The sequence below is a fragment of the Saccopteryx leptura genome, chromosome 8, assembly GCF_036850995.1.
Source record: "Saccopteryx leptura isolate mSacLep1 chromosome 8, mSacLep1_pri_phased_curated, whole genome shotgun sequence".
In the NCBI taxonomy this organism is placed as follows: domain Eukaryota; kingdom Metazoa; phylum Chordata; class Mammalia; order Chiroptera; family Emballonuridae; genus Saccopteryx; species Saccopteryx leptura.
In genome coordinates, this window is record NC_089510.1 from 82,580,170 (window position 1) to 82,597,580 (window position 17,411).

The following is a 17,411-nucleotide window of genomic DNA, read 5'->3' on the forward strand; positions in this document are numbered from 1 at the left end:
TCGCCCCTGGTGGGCGTGCCGGGTGGATCCCGGTCAGGCGCATGCGGGAGTCTGTCTGACTATCTCTCCCTGTTTCCAGCTTCAGAAAAAAAGAAAAAGAAAAAAAATAATAATAATAAAAATAATAATAAATAAGTATATTTTCTGAGAATTATAGAATGCAAAAACATGAAATCAATATTTCCTTTAAAAACAAACTAAATTTTGAAATGGTAACAATCCATTATTAACATTCAGGTCTAAAGCTGTGGTACATATATCCCATGTAATAGTACTCAGCCATAAAAAAGAATGAAATCTTGCCATTTGTGACAGCATAGTCCAAGAGGGTATTATACCAAGCAAAATAAGTAAAAAAAAACACAAATACCATATCATTTCACTTAGATGTGGAATATAAAGAACAATGTAAAAGAACAAACAAAACAGAAAAATAATAAAAAACAGAAAGGACAAAAATAGATTAACAAATATAAAAGGAAAAAATGAATGAATTAAAAGACAAAAAGAGCCCTGGCTGGTTGGGTCAGTGGATAGAGCATCAGCCTGGTGGGTAGATGTCCTGGGTTCATTTCCCAGTCAGGGCACACAAGAGAAGCAAACATCTGCCTTTCCCTTCCTCTCCCCCTTCTCTCTCTCTTCTCCTGCAGCTAGTGGCTCTATTGGTTCGAGCGTCGGCCTAGGTCACTGAGGACAGCTCGGGTGGTCCTACTGTTGGCCTTAGGCACTGAAGATAGCTCGGTTGATTTGATCATGGGCCCAAGATGAGGGTTGCTGGATGGATCGCAGTTGGGGCACATACTAGAGTTTGTCTATTTCCCCTCCTCTACTTAAAAAAAAAAAAAAAAGAAAGAAAATCAGAGCAATAGAACAAAAAGAATGATAGAATGAATACATAAATCTAGATTAGTTTGGTTGAAAGATTAAAAAATATAAAACTCTGGTAACTTAATTCTTGCATAATATTTTATTAAAATCACAGTATAATTTTAAAAATCTTAATTTTATGCTTGTTCACTTTCTGTCCTGGAGAACTAGTTCTGTTTTATCATTTGCTTTCTTAATACTTAACTTTAATATCCTGTTTATTAATTTTAATTTATTTTGTTTTTTTGTTTTTTACTTTATAAATAAATTTTTATTAATGTTAATGGAGTGACATCAATAAATCAGGGTACATATTAAAATAAAACATGTCCAGGTTATCTTCTCTTTCAATTATGCTGCATACCCATCACCCAAAGTCAGATTGTCCTCCGTCACCCTCTATCTAGCTTTCTTTGTGCCCCTCCCCCTTTCCCTCTCCCTCCTTCCCTCCTGTGCCCCCCCACCCCCATCCACAGTAACCAATACACTCTTGTCCATGTCTCTTAGTCTCATTTTTATGTCCCACCAATGTATGAAGTCATGTAGTTCTTGGTTTTTTCTGATTAACTTATTTCACTCCGTATAATGTTATCAAGATCCCACCATTTTGTTGTAAATGATCCGATGTCATCATTTCTTATGGCTGAGTAGTATTCCATAGTGTACATGTGCCACATCTTCTTTATCCAGTCTTCTATTGAAGGGCTTTTTGGTTGTTTCCATGTCTTGGCCACTGTGAACAATGCTGCAATAAACATGGGGCTACATGTGTCTTTACATATCAATGATTCTCAGTTTTGGGAGTATATACCAGTAGAGGGCTTGCTGGGTCATAAGGGAGTTCTATTTTCAGTTTTTGGAGGAACCACCACACTTTCTTCCACAATGGTTGTACTACTTGACATTCCCACCAACAGTGAATGAGGGTTCCTTTTTCTCCACAGCCTCTCCAACATTTGCTATTACCTGTCTTGTTGATAATAGCTAATCTAACAGGTGTGAGGTGGTTCTCATTGTAGTTTTGATCTGCATTTCTCTAATAACTAATGAAAATGAGCATCTTTTCAGATATCTGTTGGCCATTTGTATTTCTTCCTGGGAGAAGTGTCTGTTCATGTACTCTTCCCATTTTTTTATTGGATTGTTTGATTGTTTGTTATTGAGTTTTATGAGTTCTTTGTATATTTTGGATATTAGGCCCTTATCTGAGCTGTTGTTTGAAAATATCATCTCCCATTTAGTTGGCTGTCTGTTTATTTTGTTGTCAGTTTCTCTTGCTGGGCAAAAACTTTTTAGTCTGATATAGTCCCATTTATTTATTTTTGCCTTCACTTCTCTTGCCTTTGGAGTCAAATTCATAAAATGCTCTTTAAAACCCAGGTCCATGAGTTTAGTACCTATGTCTTCTATGTACTTTATTGTTTCAGGTCTTATATTTAGGTCTCTGATCCATTTTGAATTAATTTTAGTACAAGGAGACAAGCTGTAGTCGAGTTTCATTCTTTTGCATGTGGCTTTCCAGTTTTCCCAGCACCATTTGTTGAAGAGGCTTTCTTTTCTCCATTGTGTATTGTTGGCCCCTTTATCAAAAATTATTTGACCATATATATGTGGATTTATTTCTGGACTTTCTATTATGTTCCATTGGTCTGAGTGTCTATTTTTCTGCCAATATCATGCTGTTTGATTGTCGTGGCCCTATAATATAGTTTGAAGTCAGATATTGTAATGCCCACAGCTTCATTCTTTTTCCTTAAGATTACTTTCGCTATTCAGAAGTTTTTATACTTTCATATAAATCTAATGATTTTTTTTTCCATTTCTTTAAAAAATGTTGTAAGAATTTTGATGGAAATTGCATTAAATTTATAAATTGCTTTAGGTAATATCGCCATTTTGATTATATTTATTCTATCTATCCAATAACAAGGAATATTTTTTTATCTCATTGTATCTTTTTCGATTTTCCTTAACAGTGCTTTGTAGTTTTTGTTATATAGGTCCTACACTCTTTGTTATGTTTATTCCTAGGTATTTTTTGTTGTTGCAATCGTGAAGGGGATTATTTTTTGAGTTTGTTTTCTAATATTTCATTGTTGGCATATAGAAAGGCTATGGACATTTGTATATTAATTTTGTATCCTGCAACCTTACTGTATTGGTTTATTGTTTCTAGTAATCTTTTTGTGGAGTCTTTGGGGTTTTTGATGTATAGGATCATATCATCTGCAAAAAGTGATACCTTTACTTCTTCTTTTCCGATATGGATGCCTTTTATTTCTTTCTCTTGTCTGATTGCTCTAGCCAGAACTTCTAGCACTACGTTAAATAAGAGTGGAGAGAGTGGACAACCCTGTCTTTTTCCTGATTTAAGGTGGAAAGACCACAGTTTTATGCCATTTAATATGATGCTGGCTGATGGTTTATCATATATGGTCTTTATCATGTTGAGATATTTTCCTTCTATACCCATTTTGTTGAGTGTCTTAAACATAAAGTTGTGTTGTATTTTATCGAATGCCTTTTTTCATCTATTGATTAGATCATATGGTTATTGTTCTTTGTTTTATTGATATGGTATATTACGTTAACTGTTTTACGTATGTTGAACCATCCTTGAGATTCTGGGATGAATCCCACTTGATCATGATGTATTAGTTTTTTAATATGTTGTTGTATTCGATTTGCTAGTATTTTGTTTAGTATTTTATCATCTGTATTTATTAAAGATATTGGTCTGTAGTTTTCTTTTTTTGTGCTGTCCTTGCCAGGTTTCGGTATGGGGGTTATGTTGGCCTCATAAAATGTGTTTGGAAGTATTGCTTTTTCTTCAATTTTTTGGAAGACTTTGAGTAGACTAGGAACCAAGTCTTCTTTGAATGTTTGATAGAATTCAGTAGTATAACCGTCTGGGCCTGAACTTTTATTTTGGGGGAGGTTTTTAATAGTTTTTTCTATTTCCTCCCAGCTAATTGGTCTGTTTAAGCTTTCTGCTTCTTTATGACTCAGTCTAGGAAGGTTGTATTGTTGTAGGAATTTATCCCTTTCCTCTAGATTGTTGAATTTGGTGGTATATAGATTTTCATAGTATTCTACAATAATTTTTTGTATATCTATGATGTCTGTGGTGATTTCTTCTTTTTCATTTTGGATTTTGTTTATATGAGTCCTTTCTCTTTTTCCCTTGGTGAGTCTTGCCAAGAGTTTTTCAATTTTGTTGATCTTTTCAAAGAACCAACTCCTTGTTCTATAAATTTTTTCTATAGTTTTTCTGTTCTCTATTTCATTTATTTCTGCTCTGATTTCTATTATCTCCTTTCTTCGGCTGGTTTTGGGTTGTCTTTGTTCTTTTTTTAGTTCCTTAAGGTGTGAAGTTAAGTGGTTCACTTGGGCTCTCTCTTGTTTGTTCATATAAGCCTGAAGTAATATGAACTTCCCTCTTATTACTGCTTTTGCTGCATCCCAGAGATTCTGATATGTTGTATCTTCATTTTCATTTGTCTGTATATATCTTTTCATCTCTGCGCTTATTTCTTCTTTGACCCATTCATTTTTTAAAAGTATGTTGTTTAGTTTCCACATTTTTGTGTGGCTTTTTTCCTCTTTTTTGCAGTTGAATTCTAGTATCAAGGCTTTATGATCAGAAAATATGCTTGGTACAATTTCAATTTTTCTGAATTTGCTGATGTTAATTTTGTGGCCCAACATATGATCAATTCTTGATAATGTTTCATGTACACTAGAGAAATATGTATACTCTGCCGCTTTGGGATGAAGTGTCCTGTTGATGTCTATCATATCCGGTATTCTAGTGTTTTGTTTAAGTCCAATATATCTTTATTGATTTTCTGTTTGGATGAACGATCTAGAGCCATTGTCAGTGTATTGAGGTCTCCAAGTATGATTGTATTTTTGTCAGTTTTTATTTTTAGGTCAATAAGTAGCTGTGTTATATAGTTTTGTGCTCCTTGGTTTGGTGCATATATATTAAGGATTGTTATGTCTTCTTGATTCACTGTCCCCTTAATCATTATGAAATGACCATTTTTGTCTCTGATTACTTTTGTTGTCTTGTAGTCAGCATTATTAGATATGAATATTGCTATTCCTGCTTTTTTTGGATGTTATTTGCTTGGAGTATTGTTTTCCAACCTTTCACTTTGAATTTGTTTTTATCCTTGTTGCTTAGATGTGTTTCTTGTAGGCAGCATTGAGTTGGATTTTCTTTTTTAATCCATTCTGCTACTCTGTGTCTTTTTATTGGTGAGTTTAATCCATTTAAATTTAGTGTATTTATTGACACTTTTGGGTTCTCTATTGCCATTCTATAAATTGTTTCCTGTTAATTTTGTATCTTGTTTGATTCTTCTCTTTTGTTTTTCTATCATTTGTTTTTGTTTGTTTGTGTTCCATACTTCTTTCCTCCATTGCTACCTTTTTTAAGTCATGTGCTTCTGTGGTGGTTTTTTCAAGGGTGGTTACCCTTAAGTAATGAAAAGAGTATCTACCATATTCATTGTAGTACCCTATCTTATGAGTGTTTCTGCACTTCATTAACCTTTGCTACTGTTAATCTCCGTCTTCTCCCCTTTTTCTTGCTTTTGTTGTCATATTTTAAATTCTGTTTTATTTTGTTCTTGGTGGAGCTTTTACTTGTGGTTTTGTTTTTGTTTTGTTCTTTGAATCTGGTTGGAAAACCTCCTTTAGTATTTTCTGGAGTAGGGGTATTCTGATGATAAATTCCCTCATCTTTTCTGTATTTGTGACTGTTTTTATTTCTCCTTCATATTTGAAGGATAGCTTTAATGGGTATAGTATTCTTTGCTGAAAGTTTCTCTCTTTCAGGGCTTTAAATATTGGGTCCACTCTCATCTAGCTGATAGAGTTTTTGATGAGAAATCTGATGATAATCTAATAGGCCTTCTTTTATATGTTGTATTCTTCTTTTCCCTGGCTGCCTTGAGAATTTTTTTTTTTTTGTCGTTGGTTTGTGCCATTTTCATTATGATGTGCCCTGGAGTAGGTTTGTTGGGGTTAAGAAAACTCGGTGTTCTATTTGCTTCTTGAATTTGAGGCTTTAGTTCTTTCCACAGGCTTGGGAAGTTCTCATCTATTATTTGTTTGAATATATTCTCCATTCCATTTTCTCTCTCTTCTCCCTCTGATATACCTATTATTCTTATGTTATTCTTTTTGATGGAGTCAGACAATTCCTGAAGGGCTTTCTCATTTTTTTAAATTTTTGAGTCTCTCTTCTCTCTGTTGTGCCTCAAGTTGCTTGTCTTCTATTTCACTAATCCTACCTTCTATCTGGACTGTTCTATTAGCTGAGCTTGTTACCTCATTTTTCAGTTTGTGAATTGAGTTTTTCATCTCTATTTGATTTGTTTTTATAGTTTCAATTTCCTTGGTAATATATTCTTTGTGTTCGTTGAGTTGTTTTCTGAGCTCCCTAAATTGCCTTTCTGTGTTTTCTTGTATATCTCTGAGTATTTTAAGGATTTCTATTTTAAATTCTCTGTCATTTAAATCCAAGAATTACAATATATTAAATTTTTTCTCCATAGATTTTTTTGTCATCTATCTGTGCTCCATCTCTGTCTTTTGTATGCATAATATTCAATTTCCTTTTCCTTAATGGCTTCTGAGAGTGGTCTTGATGATAGCACTTCGTTTTCAGTGTTTGGAACTCCCAGATTCTCCAAGTATAGATTTTTCTTTCTCTGGTTGATGAACTTGATGAAATTTTGGGGAGATTTGTCGGTTGCACTCCTCACAGCACCATTTCTCTGACATCACTTATTTAATTCATTTTGAATGAGAAATTAATTCAAATCATTTTACAAAAGATTAAAAGACATAATTTACAAGATCATGTTCATAGATCCAAAGTGTATTTTTAAAAATGAAATATTTATTTTTGATGTTAACTCTGGAAAATAAATTTTTCTCAAATCAATCCTTAATAAAAATTATCAGTGAAATATTTAAGCATCCCTAGACTGCCTAATTTATTTAAATTATTAAAAAATATTTCAGCACCTGACCTGTGGTAGCGCAGTGGATAAAGCATCGACCTGGAATCCTGAGGTTACTGGTTTGAAACGCTGGGATTGCCTGTTCAAAGCACATATGGGAGATGATGCTTTCTACTCCTCCTGTTCTAGCTCTTTCTTCTCTCTCTCTCTCTCCAATAAAAATGAATAAATAAAATCTAAATATAAATAAATAAAAATTAGCCTATACAGTAAGAAAAAAAATGTAAATAAAGAAAAAAAGTACCAACATCATTATTTGCAGATGATATGAATAAAGCTAAATTATTGCAATATTATCAGTAAGTCATAAGAATGAAAAGTATTTTTTAGAGTACATATTTAAATGCTAACTTTAAAAATTTAGGAAAGTTAATAGAAAAAAATCTCATTTTCTCTATGCAGATATGTAGTGGTTTTTAAACTTTAATATACAGACAAATTACCTGGAGGTCTTGTTAAAATAAAGATTCAGTATGTTTGCAGAAAGGGGAGATTAAGATTTCATTATTTCTAATGACCACCTGGGTGCTATTGATCATACTTTAAGTGTTAAATTATATATACACAAAAATATATATAATATGAACATATGTATATATAGATTCTCATGTATAATTTTAAAACTTGAGAATTAATAAGAAAAATATTACTAGAGAGCATAGAAGAATATTTGAATTAAGTAGAAAAATGTTACCTTCTTGGATAGAAAGACAATAGTACAAAAATATTTCTTCTTCCTACTACTAATCTAATTCCTTTATCTAAACATCAGTGAAAACCACCAAATTCTATTTTTACAATTTTAAAAATAAAGAATATAAAATTCTTCAGGAAGAATTAATTTGCCATATTAGAATAAAAAAATGTTTGAAAAAAAAAAAAGAACATTGGACAAGTCTCTCCCTTCAGGAAATTAAAGTGTATTTTTAGATGATAGTAATTAAAACATTTTGTTTCTGTCACAGAAACAGACAGATCAAGAGTGTGTGTGTACACCCTGACTGGTGATGGTGCAATGAATAGAGCATCGACCTGGGATACTGAGGTCCCAGGTTTCAAACCTGGAGTTTGCCGGCTTGAGCACGGGCTCATCCAGCTTGAGTGTGGGGTCACCAACTTGAGCGCAGGATCATAAACATGACCCCATGGTCACTGACTTGAGTCCAGAGGTCACTGGCTTTAAGCCCAAAGTTGCTGGCTTGAGCCCAAGATCGCTGGCTTGAATATGGGGTCAATGATTTGACTGGAGCTTCCCAGTCAAGGCATATGTGAGAAGCAATCAATGCAAAGCTAAAATGCCTCAATTACAAGTTGATGGTTCTCATCTTTTTCTCTTCCTCTCTCTCTCTCTCTCTCTCTCTCTCTCTCTCTCACACACACACACACACACACACACACACAAATAAAAAAGTGTGCCTACCAAGTCCAGCTATTGATCTAACCATGCATATGAACATAAAATAAAAGTGGCATTTAAGCTCACTGAGAGGCTTGACCTGGCAGTGGTGCAGTGGATAGAGCATCAGACTAGGACACAGAAGACCCAGGTTCAAAACCTCAAATGTGCCAGCTTGAGTGCAGGCTCATCTGGCTTGAGTATGGGCTTGCCAGTTTTAGTATGGGATCATATACATGACCCCATGTTCACTGGCTTGAGCCCAAAGGTTGCTGGCTTAAAGCCCAAGGTTGCTGGCTTGAGCCCAAAGGTTTCTGGCTTAAAGACCAAGGTTGTTGGCTTGAGTCCAAAGTCACTGGCTTGAGCAAGGGGTCACTAGCTCTACTGTAGCCCCCCACCCCACCCCGTCAAGGCATATATGAGAAATCAATCAATGAACAACTAAGGAGCCATGACGAAGAATTGATGCTTCTCATCTCTCTCCATTCCTGCCTGTCTGTCCCTCTCTGTGTCTCTGTTGCTAAAAAAAATCACTGAGAAAAGAATAAATTATTTGACAAGTGAATTGAGACACCTTGAATAATCACCAAAATAGATTTATATTCTGGCTTCACAACATTATGACCTTAGGACTTAAAACATTCATGTATGCATGCATACAAGTTATATAAACTTTAATATAAAAGATAAATTTTAAAGCATTTACAAATAAAAATAATGAAAACATAAGATACAACACAGGGACTAAATTTATAAAGATAATAAACTTTTATCTATTTTAATATTTATTATTTCACATGATCTTATTCTCTTAAGGTAGAGTTAGTCAATCGAGTAAGTGTGTTCATTGCTAACACCATCTCCATTTTTCTGGAAAAATTTGATGACTACAATAATTTAGTTATTTTCTCTAACATGATTCTTGTTTTTACCAAAAGCCTTATCTGCATATCTAAATTAGAGTTGTTTCCTCTCTGATTAAATCATACCAATCAACAAAGAGATCTTCTTTCTCTGATTGTAATTGTAGTTTTTAGTTTCTTTGTTTTTATTTTTGTTTTCACTACAGTCTAGTTGTATTGCTCATTTTGGTCATAGAGGGCCTCCTTACAGGTCCCTAACTAACATCAAATGCTAAATGACTCAGAGTTTTTTAAAGGCTAAATCAACATTCCTTCTACAAGTTATACACAACATAAAATTCATCTTTGAAAAGGTATGTCACTTTGGAAAACATCAAATAAATTAATAAAAATGTAAAAACTAGGCTTCATAATTACCAGTAACATTTTCTTGCCAAATATCTAACAAAGTATATTATAAGTGCACAATGAATGCTTCAATAATTATGAGTCAAAAAGAATAAATTGCCAGAGATAATATTTTATTCCATGTTTCTAAACATTCTTTTATAATTATACCTCCACCTGTCAGGGTCAACTGCATCCATGTTTCCTTGGGGTTTCTTGTATGAAGCTATGATTCAGGTGGTTCAGTGTAGGGTGATATAATGGGTAAAAGATCCCCGTCCAGTCGAACAATAGTAATTGCTAAAGTCATGCCTTTTTATAGTTCTTCAACATCATCAAAAGGACTGGAAATTACAAAAAATATTTTAACTTATATTTTTTCTTTTGCAAAAAAGCAAAAACTCAATAAAATGAAAAGACAGCCCACTGTATGAGAGAACATATTTGTTAATACTACAACTGATAAGGGGTTAATTTCCAAAATATATAAAGAACTTACACAACTCAACACCAAGAAGACAACCCAATTTAAAAATGGGTAAAGGACATAAATAGATACTTCCCTAAGGAGACATACATATGGCCAATAGACATATGAAAAATTGTTCAATGTCACTAATTATTAGAGATGCAAATTAAAATCTCAATGAAATATCACTTCATGTCTGTCAGAATGACTATCATCAAAAAATTAATAAACAACAGGTGTTGGCAAGGATGTGGAGAAAAGGAAACCTTTGTTCACTGCTGGTAGGAATGTAGGCTCACGTGGCCACTGTGGAAAGCAATATAAAGTTTCTTCAAAAAATTAAAAATGGAACTGCTTTTTAATCCAGGGATCTCATATCTGGGAATATATCCTAAGAAACTCAAAACACTAATCCAAAACAATATATGTTCATTGCATATTACTTACAATAATCAATAATAAAAACAGTCCAAGTCGCCATCAGTAGATGAGTGGATAAAGCTGTGGCACATTTGCACAGTGAAATATAAATATTACTCAATCATTAATTTTAAAAAAGCAAATCTTACCTTTTGTGACACCATAGATGGACATGAAGATTATTGTGCCAGTGAGATGAGCTAGTCAGAGAAAAATAAATATTGTATGATCTCATTTACATGTGGAATCTGATGAACAAGATAAACTGACAAACAGAATAAAAGCAGAGGCACAGATACAAGGAACAGACTGAAAGCTGTCAGAGAAGATAGGGTTGGGAGGTTGGATAAAAGAAGATGAAGGAATTTTAAAAAGCATATATATATATGTGCATATAACACATAGACAGATAATAGTGTGAGGATAGTCAGAGGGAAAGGGGGGTAGGAGTAGGTGCAGGTGGGCAAAATAGGGGGAAAGGGAACAAAAAGAGATTTAGCTTGGGGTGATGGGCCTATAATGTAGTGTGCAGATGATATTTTATAGAGTTGTACACTTGATACCTGTATGGACTTGTAAATCAATAACACCCCAATAAATTAAAAAAATAAAAAATAAAAATGTATCTTTTTATAAAATCACACTGAAACAGTGTTTCCCTCACCAATGTCTCTTACCCACAAAAATCTCCTTTTCTCCTATATCGAAAGCAATATTAATGACTCTTTTCCCCTCTCCTTTCTCTTTCACTAAACTCTTCCCTCATTACCACTTCTGTCTACCATTCCCTATCTTTCTCTCCAGTTTAATCCATTTTGAGCAAAAGATCTTTGGCAGGTAAGATTTTTGAAGAACAGCTTAGCAAAGCCAGAACACTACATCATGGACAAGAGATGTCAGATTAGAGATATCCATTCAGTAAGGATTTTATAGGTATTTATTAAAATGTGTAAGTAAATAAATGATTACAAAGGAAAGAGGAAGACTTACCTTTCATGTGAACGAAAAACTTCTGGTTAGAGTTGGAAAAGCCAGGCCACTAGACAGAGGTCTGCTCTTATTTTCACTGATCTACTTCTATAAGAGTATTTTTACAAAGATAAAATACATAAACATATTCTTTTTATAATTAACATAAAGTATTAGTCATAAATATTAGTATTTTGGTATTGATATGGACTAACCTCATACAATAGTTTTTAAATTTCCAACATTTTAATCAGAACTCACCAAAACAAATAATTTTTGTTCATGGGGAATTACTGTATTTAGTTATACAAATTATTATCCATAGAGTACAGTAAAACTTCACTAACTCAGGAACCACATTAGTGATGAACTAATACCAAATAATTTACATCAACTTATACAAAAAAAGGTTCACAAGAAGGTTACTTAATAATCCTGTGTAAGTTCTATAACATTTTTTACCCCATATCAACAACATAACATATTGTTAATGTAAGCTACATTTCAAACTTTTACTAATGCTGTCTCCTCATTCAGTAAGAGGCCATGGACTACTATGTCTTATTCACTTCATTATATCAGATGTCTTGAACAGTGCCTGGCGAGGAAGAAAACGTCTACCAGTTTATCTCTAGGGGAAGAAGGCAGGTGAGGAGTGATCATTGTCTCATGTAGACTTGGATTGAGGTTCCAGAGCTCAATGAAATGGTAAAAGAATCGTTAAGACTTGTTATTTCAAGAAAAATGGAAACCCAAAGCAAATAAAGGCCTTACCCAAAGTGTCAATGTCAAGACCAGAGTCCTTAAACAGTATATGGCTCATTCCATTCTACTATGTCGTCCACCTGGGGGAAGACACAAAAACTAATTATGGAGCACAAAAGAAAATGTCATCCAAATCCAAGTTTCATTCTTTCGATGGAAATTCAATAACTAATGACCTTTTTCTTCATTATAGGTAGACATACCATGAATAAACTGTGATTTTGCCTGATTTATTAACATAAGAAAATAAAATAATGGTGTGTCTTATGTGCAATATAAGTTGGATTCAATTTCTTTGCCATTGTTATATCTATAAAAGATCTCCAATTGCTGTAAATAAAATTGCTTTTATCATGCACTGGTTAATTAGCTTTTCAATAATGCTTGCTAATTTGTCTTCACTGACAATTAAAGGAAGAAAAGGGCTTCATTCATTAGTATCTTTTAAAATATATAATATTTAAAATTGGATTCATGTTATTTTACTTCTATGCATTTCTAGTAATTGTCTTTTAAAAACCTAATAACATTTGTTTTACTTTTATCTTTTTACAGGAGCATTGTTTTAAACCCGGCCTATTTCCGAAATCATCTTCGTCAGGCAACAGTGTTTAGATGTCTGGAGAGATATTCAGAAGCTGCCCGGTATGTTTGTTATAAATCTTGTGAAGATTTATTTCAAGTTAAATTAATCTCATTCTCCACTTCTGGTAATAGCATAACAGAGCTTTCCATTACTCTCAAGGAATATGATTTTACCAGAATTATTGTCTTATAAAAGTCAAACCAACAATTACTGACTATCTTTTTCTTTAATTAAAGCTACTCTGCATTCATAGCTCTTAGTAAAATTCAAATTTTCCAGCCATGAGCTCACTGATGATGATGAGAAAACTTCCATGGAAAACTAAAAATGAACTTGACTTCTCAAGTATGTTCCTGATCCTGGTGTTAATGGCACAATTCTGTGACTATCTCTTTTTTGAGTTCTGGAAATGAAATCCAACCACATGAAAAGGACCCCAGGAGCCCATGTCTAGAGGAGATGGCATCAGTTATAACAGGGCTATTAGAGGTGTCCCGAAGTATTGCTTTTTGGATTCAAATGTTTTATAGAAAGTTAGTGAATCCCTGGCCGAGTAGCTCAATTGGTTAGAGCATCATCTTGATATTCCAAGTTTGTGGGTCCCATCCTTGTATGTGTTCAGGGCACATATAAGCATCAACCAATGAATGCAAAAATAAGTGGAACAACAGATCAATGTATCTCTCTCTCTCCCTCTCTCTCTCCCCCCCCCCTTTCCTTGATCTCTCTAAAAATTTTAGTGAAATCACTTTTAGTATTCTCATCTCCAGAACCTAGAAACATAGCAAAGAATTGCAAAAATTGTGCAACTTCCTCGTTGCTATACTGTTTCCTCTTTCCTGTGACAACCAAGGCTTTTATCTTACTGGGTCAAGTTCGTCATATCAGACTTCCCCTCTCTTTTATGAATTCTCTCAAAAAAATTTTCTTCTCACCCAATGTTTAGGTACATGCTGTTTCTTATTCATTCATTTTATCAACCCAGGATTTTAGCAAGAAAGTATGGATGGTTTCTATACTTACTCCAAACAAAACTCTTAAGGATACCTTTATAGTAATATAGATAGGGAATAAAGGCCTAGGTTGCAGGTGGCTACTGTCTCTAGAACATTTTCAAATAACACTTTCTTGGAAAAATGAAGTTAAGGAATTTAAGTAGATAATAAAATTATTCCATAATACTACTAGCATGAGGCTAACATAAATTCCATTTATGTAAGATGGTTATAAGAGTTACCAAAACTCAATTAAATGATGGATATGGAAGGCAGAATAATCTCAACTAATGTCACCTTTCAGGCAAACAACCAACATGACATATCTATTTCCTTGTGTGTTCATGTCCACTCTTAAAAATTAAAGTGTGTCTTTATCAGTTTCCGCTTACCGGGTTTTTAAATTCTATTAAAACAGTTTTTCTTAAGACGTAAATTATGTGCCTTTACAATGTAATCAAAAGACCAATAGAAAGGGAAAAAAAGATCAATAGAAGAAGGCTAGATGCAACTTCAGAACTACATTGCAATTAGTAAAAAGCTGATGGTGGTATGCTGGGAACAGTTTGTACAGACTCTGGAAAGCTATAGGAGAAATGGCAACCCTCAGAGAATTTATACCATAAAAAATGGAAATTGCTACAAATCCAGACTTTTTGTTTTGGAGTAGAGCCAAGTTATCAATTATATTAAGCCTAACTGAGTTAAAATAGTGACAAAAGTTTTTTATGGGTCCTAAACAAATAAACAAGAATTTGAAAATTAAGAATGTCTTACAGTGCCATGTACAATTGGCACTGAATAATCATTGTCCTTGACATGTATACCCTTGTGAAATAAGTATATCTGTTTAATACCATTTGGTGACTGACCTGACAATATTCCTTGAAAGTTCCTGATAATTGCTGGTTATGCTGGTGTAGACTTTTCGAGAGAAAAACAGATACAATTACTCTCAGATACAGTTGGTTTCCTTGGTTTCCTCAATTTATAGTATCGGTTGTCTTTTTCCCCCCAAGGGAAAGAAGGATATGAACTGTGAATATGAATATTATAGTGTCTCTTAGCTATCAAAGTTATAATGCAAAACAAATATAAATCAATATATAAACCATTCATGTTTAGCATTAATTTCTTCAAAGATTAGGATAATTTGGTTCAGGTTTCTTACAAACCACTTTAAACACTAACACATCAAGGTTATTTCCAAGTAGTCATGTTTCTGAAATTGAGACACACTACCAAATACAAAAAATAGGTTATTTTTTGTCTGACATGTGGTCTTAAAACCATGATTTCCAGTGAAGTGGATCATGTCCTGTCTGATCCAACTTAGAGTTTTTATAGCCAGTACCTGGAAATTGGGCTGTCTAAGGTTTTCAGAGCCTAACCAGCTCTACCCAGGAAGAAATTCCTTGTGAAACTAGAAATGATTCCCAAGACAGCTTCATGAAAGCCCAGAGTCTCAACCAGAGAGGTTAGAGGAAATGATACTTCTCTTACTTGAAGGCAAAGTATCAATCAGTTTTACAACAATGGGAAGGTCCTTTTATTTTAGGGGTCAATATCTTTTCAATAACATCATATTAGAAGAAAGAGCAAGAATATAGAGATGGTAGAAAACAGAACAAAAATAGAAATATTTTTGTTTCAGTTTAGGTTCTACAGGGATGCTAGTCAACCTTGAGGAGACAGAAAGCACTGGTTAAAGTGATAAAAAATTACGTTTTCAGAAAACAAGTCTAAATTTCGATTGCTGTAACCCCCCCCCCCCAAGAAACAAGAAACCACTGAGACCTTACCTGAACTAGCAAGTAGCCTAGCTCCTTAACATCTCTTTGTTTTTATGCATATAAAAGTATATGTGTTTAAGAAAAATGTCTTTGTTCAAATCTGTTCCTCCTTCTCCAACACTAACTTACACACACAAACACAATCACATTTCTTGGTACTACCTTCATAGGAAAGATGATAGGACAAGAACAAATATGCAGAGATGAGAAACAAACAAAAGTCAAGGCTGATTACTTTGGGACAAGAACTAGTTATTCATGATAACATGAATGACATATCTGTTATCTGTATGTTTAATGTTTAGCACAGGGCTTGGTACATACCAAACACCAGCTTGGAGGTTGAAAATTCAATTAGCTAGTTATGGAGTTGGTAGTTAATAACCACTTAGTTTTATCAATAAGAAGATATTACATGACATTGTTAGTCCAATCCTGATTAAAAGATGAATATGAAAGTATGCATACAGTAGTTAAAATGATAGCATTATTCTTCTTATAGTAAAGATCCATAAGGCAAAGAATACAGTATTGCACAGAATCTTTTTGTGTAAGAGGTAGCAAATGGGAGTTAACACCAGAGGAGAAAGCGCAACAAAAGCTTTTTATCCATGAACTACACAGGGGGGTGGTATTGCAGGAATAACACACTCAAATGCTTGCCAAGCTCAGGCAGATTGGTTTGCAAAGGAGGCTAATTATAAGATTGAAGGGTATCTTATGAACTACAGAGAACTGGAGATATGATTAGAGTGACCATATGATTTATCCATCATACTGAACACTTATATAGTGAAGGTGGACACTACTAAAAATTAAACCAAGAGGTATACAGCACAATCAAATGTCAAAATAATCTAGAGATGTTTTCTCTCAACATATGTACCCTGATTTATCAATGTCACTGCATTAAATTTAATAAATAAATTAAAAAAAATAAACCAGGAAAAATCAGTATTAAGCAGGACTGCAATGAGCACACTGGCTGTATGCTCACCCTACCACTGGCCTTCTGAAAGGAGTGTCCATGCCCTGGGCCAGCTAATGAGGCTGTGTGAGAATGGAAGTTCAGTGCCACAGGTTTGTAGTTTTCCAGAAGTAGTATAATAATCCAGAGCTTTCCAAGAAATTTCTTGACTTTTAAATGTTGGCAATTATTTTGAGTTTTTCAAACAGTGTCATCTTAAGAAAGTGAAAGTGTCCCATCGTGAACCTATAATTAACTGAATAATCAATTTGCCCGATGAGCAATTTGCAGAATTCACCAAATTTAAAGTTTACTAAACACTTATTGTAAGAAATAATCTTATTAAATAATTAATATAAATACATTTTTATGTATGTATTCCTCATAAAACATTTAGCCAATGTATTTTTTTTTATTTTTAGAAAATATTCAAAAACCAGTCCTTAGAATGGGTTATTCTATGAAATTTGAAAGCCACATGTAATAAAATACCTCTTAAATCCAGTGTATCATTTAGTATGTTACTTTAAGAAGGGCTAAGCTAAAAAATTTTAGACTGAATATTTTATTTAATCTATTTCTCACAATATTACATACATGATATTAAGGAAAATTGCAAAATGAAAGGTAGGGCATGCTAGATCATGCATGTTGTGTGCATGATTATTATCCTGCTGCTCTTGAATATCTCTTATAACTAATTTTTTTTTATAAATATAACCATAATTTTAACTTGGAAGTTTAACAGTTTATACTGATTTCTTTCTAATATCATGGGTTTTTTTTATTTTTAACACTTTATCACTTTTAGGATCTTATCCACCAATTTTTTGAGTGACCAAATTTACCTATTTAAAAAATATATTTTAACTATTTATAACATTTATGGCAATTCT

At 33.4% G+C, this 17,411-nt stretch overlaps 1 protein-coding gene across 1 annotated transcript in view; it reads left to right on the forward strand.

The window, feature by feature from the left end:
- SPATA16 (spermatogenesis associated 16) overlaps nucleotides 1-17,411 on the forward strand; it is a 287,397-nt gene that overhangs the window by 119,387 nt on the left and 150,599 nt on the right. Inside the window, exon 3 of the mRNA XM_066347709.1 lies at nucleotides 12,730-12,819. Within this exon, the coding sequence (XP_066203806.1) occupies nucleotides 12,730-12,819 (90 nt within the window). The remainder of the gene's footprint in view (nucleotides 1-12,729; nucleotides 12,820-17,411) is intronic.